This window comes from Limulus polyphemus, unplaced genomic scaffold (genome assembly GCF_000517525.1).
Source record: "Limulus polyphemus unplaced genomic scaffold, Limulus_polyphemus-2.1.2 Scaffold713, whole genome shotgun sequence".
Lineage (NCBI taxonomy): Eukaryota > Metazoa > Arthropoda > Merostomata > Xiphosura > Limulidae > Limulus > Limulus polyphemus.
Window position 1 is genome coordinate 471,864 of NW_013666323.1, and position 5,576 is coordinate 477,439.

Sequence of the window (5,576 nt, forward strand, 5' to 3'; positions counted from 1 at the left end):
AGCATGTTTGGTGGGACTATAATTTATTAATGAAATTATTGATAGTGGAAACACGACTAAAATGCATAAAATACCTTAATGATTTGTTATTCTTCAATACGAAAGAACACAAAATATGCAAAACAATTTTATAATTTAAACTATGACAATACAATAGAATTTCCATTGAGAAAATATATCTAATCTTTTTATTTTAATTTTAAAGTCATTAGTCTTTAAAAATTAAAATACGGGACAATAATCAGTAATCTCTTATAAAAAAAAACTATGCTAAATGCATTCTTGTTAACCGTATTCAAGAATCTACGAAATTGGTTAAGTGCTCATGAGTGGCATAGAAATAGGTGGGATAAATGGGGTAACTACCTTAGGATTAAGATGGTCAGGAATCCAAAACGCCCACAGAAAATTATGTAACCCTTACACGAAAACGGAAAAATAAGAAGAAAATGAGAAAGGTTACACATGAAATTAGCAATTATAAAAACAAAATAATCATGTCGGGTTTTATACATGTTCAATATTCACGAGCAAGTTTTCAAATCCTCTCTTGGAGCCGTCTTCAAGTTAACATATTTTAGTAAATCACGTGTTTGCAAAAGGAATAATAAATAATCTGACATTAAAATAATATTCAGGTGCTATAAAGTATACAGACTGAAAAAATATCTTTTCCCAACAATATTGTATTCATATGAAAACTATTCGATATTTTGAAAAGGAGCTGAAAGCTTGAACAATACTGAACGTGGAGCTAAGATCTGATTGAGCTATATTTATTATTGCATTTTGTCACTGTCACGAATTTGAAACAGGATATTGCAATTATTTTTAAATTCCTGCATCAGTTAATTTATAAAAATATTTTGATATCAGATGATTATGTGACAGAGAAAGGACCAGGGACAGAAGAAAATAAAATATTGTACACACACACACAAACATAGAGGAAAAGTTTATCGTAAAGACTTTCAGAATCATAATACAGTATAATACAACAAACGTTACTTACACGATATAAAGTCCCACATAAAAAAGTCTGGTATACTCTGTGTCTTATAACAGAAGCTAAAGTATACAGAATAAAATGCTCACAACATAAATAAAGTATACAGCGTAAAGCACTGTACATCAAAACTTATACATGCATTACAAAATTCCCTTCAACAGAAGCTGAGATTAGTTAGGAAGTGCCACAGTACAATATATACAATATTGTTAAAGTTGAATGTTTATTGTCATTACTATATAATAGTCACAAATTGGATACTACGTGCAGTAATATCTGAGATATGTCATATATTTAAGTATAGTATCGTGTAATGCAAATTGACTATCATTTCATATCTAACAAGTACAATAAAAAATAAATTTTATAAAGACAAGTAGGGTTCGATATATATACGTAACCTAGCCAGCTATACTAATATAGAAAATTTTAATGCTACAAAAGTATTGAAACAATAAAGTAAAACTACAAAAACTGAGTTACATAAATTTTTAAAAATTGTATCCCTATTTTGGCAAATCACTGTAATTATATTAGACTGAGCCAAAGTAGGGATAAAAAGTTTTAAGTTTTAAGTAACTCAATTTTTTTATTGTACTTGTTTGTTTCCTTTTTATTAGCTATATTTTTATGTGCCAGCAATACCAAGCGTGGGGCACGCGTGTACCCGATTCGATTTTAGTACTCATCAGGATCTCTACCAACCTACCCTAAAATCTAATTATATGCCCAAAGTAACGCATCGTCCGTTTTATATATATATACTTGTATCCTTTTCGGTGCAAGAAAGGAATCACTGGGATCCTAGGCTGAAGAGTTCTGTGAAAGAATTAGAGCGACAAGGTTTGTCAGTTTTTCTGTATACTTGTCTGGAAAATTCACTTACTTACCCACTTAGATGAAAATTCGTTGAAATATTAAAATTTAGATTCACTCTATAAACACGTATATAGCGATTTGGGAGGTTTTATAGTTTTTCTCAGCCAATACTTTGAAATAGTCGTTGTTACTGTTCAGACATTTTACAGGTGGTTTTAAACGGGCGATTTGTATGGCCGCCATTTTATTTCATCACGATGCCTACTATTAAGTACTGTCGTGCTTATTGATAAGAAGTTAATGTATTTGATGTTTAGGTACCCAATCAACGTAAAGCCACGTTTGCAGAGATTACATATAAATATAATAAACAGTATTTTGTAACAATTATTAATTACACATAACTATAGAATCATGGCCAGAACCTGCATATTTAAAAGTGCGTAACACGGTTAAATACACAAACTTCGTGATTGTTTTTCAAAAATTAAAGGTGTCTTATATGTAATACCTTTACTCAGGTATTAAATGTACATCAACCACAGCACCCTGGTCGGATGAAGTGTAAGCTTATAACAGAGCACTTAAACACGAGCTATGTACACAAAACTATCATAATTAGATAGAACCTACACATAATATACAATATCATTTAATAAGTACTGAGTACTCATCAACTTCAATATCGTGATCAGAAAAAACACTTGCAAAATATACGATACTTAAATTAAAAGATGTGTTAGATACACAATATCATGATCAAAAATAAACCCTACAGTACTGTGTAAGTGGCATCAAGAGTTATTAAGTTCACAAAACTACTTTATCAAGGTCAGACTTAAACGTTAGTTATATCTTAATATACCTGTACAATATGCATATTGCAAATGGTAAAATACATTGTAAGAAATGTACTGCTCTAGAGGAACATTTAAATAAGTGACATGTTACATACAGCATGCTTTGTAAGGGAGCTTAGTAATTCTAAACGCAGAGAAATACCCGACAGGTGAATTAGTAGTATTAATTGCCTGAAAGATGCCAAAGCCTCGTGTAATACATGACTTTTAGAGAGGGTAGCTTGTAAGCTGATGGTAATGTGATGAAGTCATTAAACAATGTTGGAAACTTGACGGTAAAACATTTGAAAACTGTTCAGGTCAGCCTAAAGTGCTTCCGAAGTATGACCAACGTCCAGTTGTTGGAAATATGAAAAAGTATCTGATATCACGTTCAGATATTAAAACAAATTCAACTGTTAAGTATTGTTATCAGGTTCTACTCGTAAGGCTTCTGGGTCCTATGGAAGACCTGAAATAGGCACACCATTTATCACCGTCAGGGATACTCAAGATTGGTTTGACTAGTGTAAAGGAATATTGAAGATCAGTCGCAAATATTGTCGTATGAGAATAGGTTATTTATCCACTCTAAAAGCAATAGACAAAAATAGTTCTGAAAATAAGAAGGTGAGCAATTTGCCCATGATTGTTATACCGACTTGGAAAGATTGTAATGGAAGTGTTATTATAAGGAATCTATCAGTTAAGCATATGGATTTGTAAATACCCCTGAGTATCAAGGGGTGTTATATTAACTCGTTCCACAAGCCATAGCAGAGTCTTTTTTTGTGTTGTTAACAGGTCAGTGTGTTGTTCCAGCAGAATAACATTCCCTACCTAAAACATGAAAGACCCATAAAGTTTAAATCCACACTTACAGAAGAATACAATTCCAAATTGATATGGATACTAGTTTCGAAATTTCACATGTCCTCTTCATTCTAACGTTTGTTTGTGGGAGAAACACATCTGAATCTTACGAAACACCTTCGAGATCTTCTTATAGGTTAACTAGAAGGAGCAGACCACAACATTCTAGTTGTCATCAACTGATCGAGTTTATGAAACAAAAATGAAAATAAATTACAGCAGATACTTCTCTAAACCTAGTTATGATCAGGTTTCACAGAATAGTAACACTTATTGAAACCAAGTTTGGTACTACACTGCATTAGGACTGTTGTCACTAGGACCTTCTGTCACCAATCGCTGGGCATGTTTGGCAAGTCCGTCTACATTAACAGTGCAAATTATGCATAATATTACCTGTTATGAGTTTTGTACACACGACACTGTATCATACAAAAGAAGTTAACGATGCGCTTTTGTACCGTGTAACGTTGTACATTATGCAAAATATCATGTGTCACCAAATGTATATATAAAAGATATATATTTTATCCATACAACGTAACCATGTACATTGTGCTTAGTAGCATGTGCATTGAGACTTGTATATATATACTAAGTGTCATTCAAAAATGGTTAACCTTACAATGTATCAAATCTTAGAGGTACCTTAGAGGTTTTTTTCTGTATTAAAACATACGTTATGTAAAATGGTATGGAATAAGTTACGAGAGCGTAGGCTACTCATGCAACTTCTCTACTGGATTAAACTCCATGAATACACCTGTCCACTGATATAATTTACGTCTGTATATGGTGCATATCATCCATCTATTAAAAAAAGTCACAACAGCGCCTGACACGTGTCTGTCTTCTGTACCTGTGAACTGGAGAGAATATCGTTAGCAAATGATACTTTTATGTCCGCTTACTGCAGGAAGTTAAGTTATTACACTATTTTTATGTACCTGTCTATTGCGATTGCTGCTAGTGTCAAGATGCTTGCTGTAGACACTAACAGGAAGGCAAATGCAGTCAGATGACACCAGATGACACCAAAAATCCACTCTTGTGTAATCGATGCAACGACTAAGAAGGGCTGGACGAGAACAGCCAATAGGAAGTTGGAGCTTGTTAAACTTAAAACAAACCTTTGGAAAAATTATAAAAAATACATAAAAATATTTAATTACTGGAAAACACTTGGTATGGCAGCAAACGTTCTCGCACAATTGTTTATAACTTATCTTAACGCAGTTACGTTTGTTTTTCTCACTCAGATATTACTCCTTAACGATCATCACTAGGCCATACACTAAACAACCCAAGACAAAAATCAACCAATCGTATTACGGATTTTGATATTAGGAGCCTGTAAATATTCCGTTTACAGCTTAATGCGAAATGTTCTCTTTTTTATTCTATGCAGAGCATGTAATATTAATTTCTACCAAAAATTCTGCCTAATAAATTTATTATATTTTCTTCTTATATATTTCTTAACAACAATTAAATATTTAACAGAAACAACAGTACAGCTATTTATTTTGCTCTGTACATATACATATATATATGTTGGCAATTTTTTCGAAACTTTTGCATCTTTATTATATGGACTCAAGATACTTGCCTGTTGCTTGGTGACAAGCTCTCTTCTTTTTTCAACAGAGTGTATGTCACCAAGAAGTTTCCCACAGCAGACAATAAAGAAATGGTGGCCAATGTCACTGAATATGCTATCTTGTCAATAGAGTAAAGGTTTTTCACTGTGAGATTTCTAGTGCTTGAGGTGTTTTCATCACTGTTACCAGAAAAAGAAGCATTTATATCAATAGTAGTCATAAACGACATTTTGCAGACATATCTCAAGTCACGGATGTTCTAAATTTTCTAGACTGCCAACTGTGTTCACGAAGTCCGTTTCTTCATAATCAGATCAAGAGCTGGAAAAGTTCAAAGTCAAAACAATCAACAAAGACATACTTTATCACTATCAGTAAAGGGTCAACTTGTCCGATCTTCTCGAAAATTAAATCTATCATTAGTGAAAAATTAGT

The 5,576-nt window shown here is 32.6% G+C and overlaps 1 protein-coding gene across 1 annotated transcript in view; it reads right to left on the reverse strand.

Annotated features, from left to right (window-relative positions):
• The window catches only part of LOC106460119 (G-protein coupled receptor 161-like), a 14,872-nt gene extending 9,502 nt beyond the window's left edge, over positions 1-5,370 (reverse strand). The window contains exons 1-2 of the mRNA XM_022386757.1: positions 5,150-5,370; positions 4,488-4,670 (exon numbers count right to left, since the gene is read on the reverse strand). Coding sequence (XP_022242465.1) covers positions 4,488-4,670; positions 5,150-5,370 — 404 coding nt within the window. The remainder of the gene's footprint in view (positions 1-4,487; positions 4,671-5,149) is intronic.
• Positions 5,371-5,576: the final 206 nt, after the last annotated feature.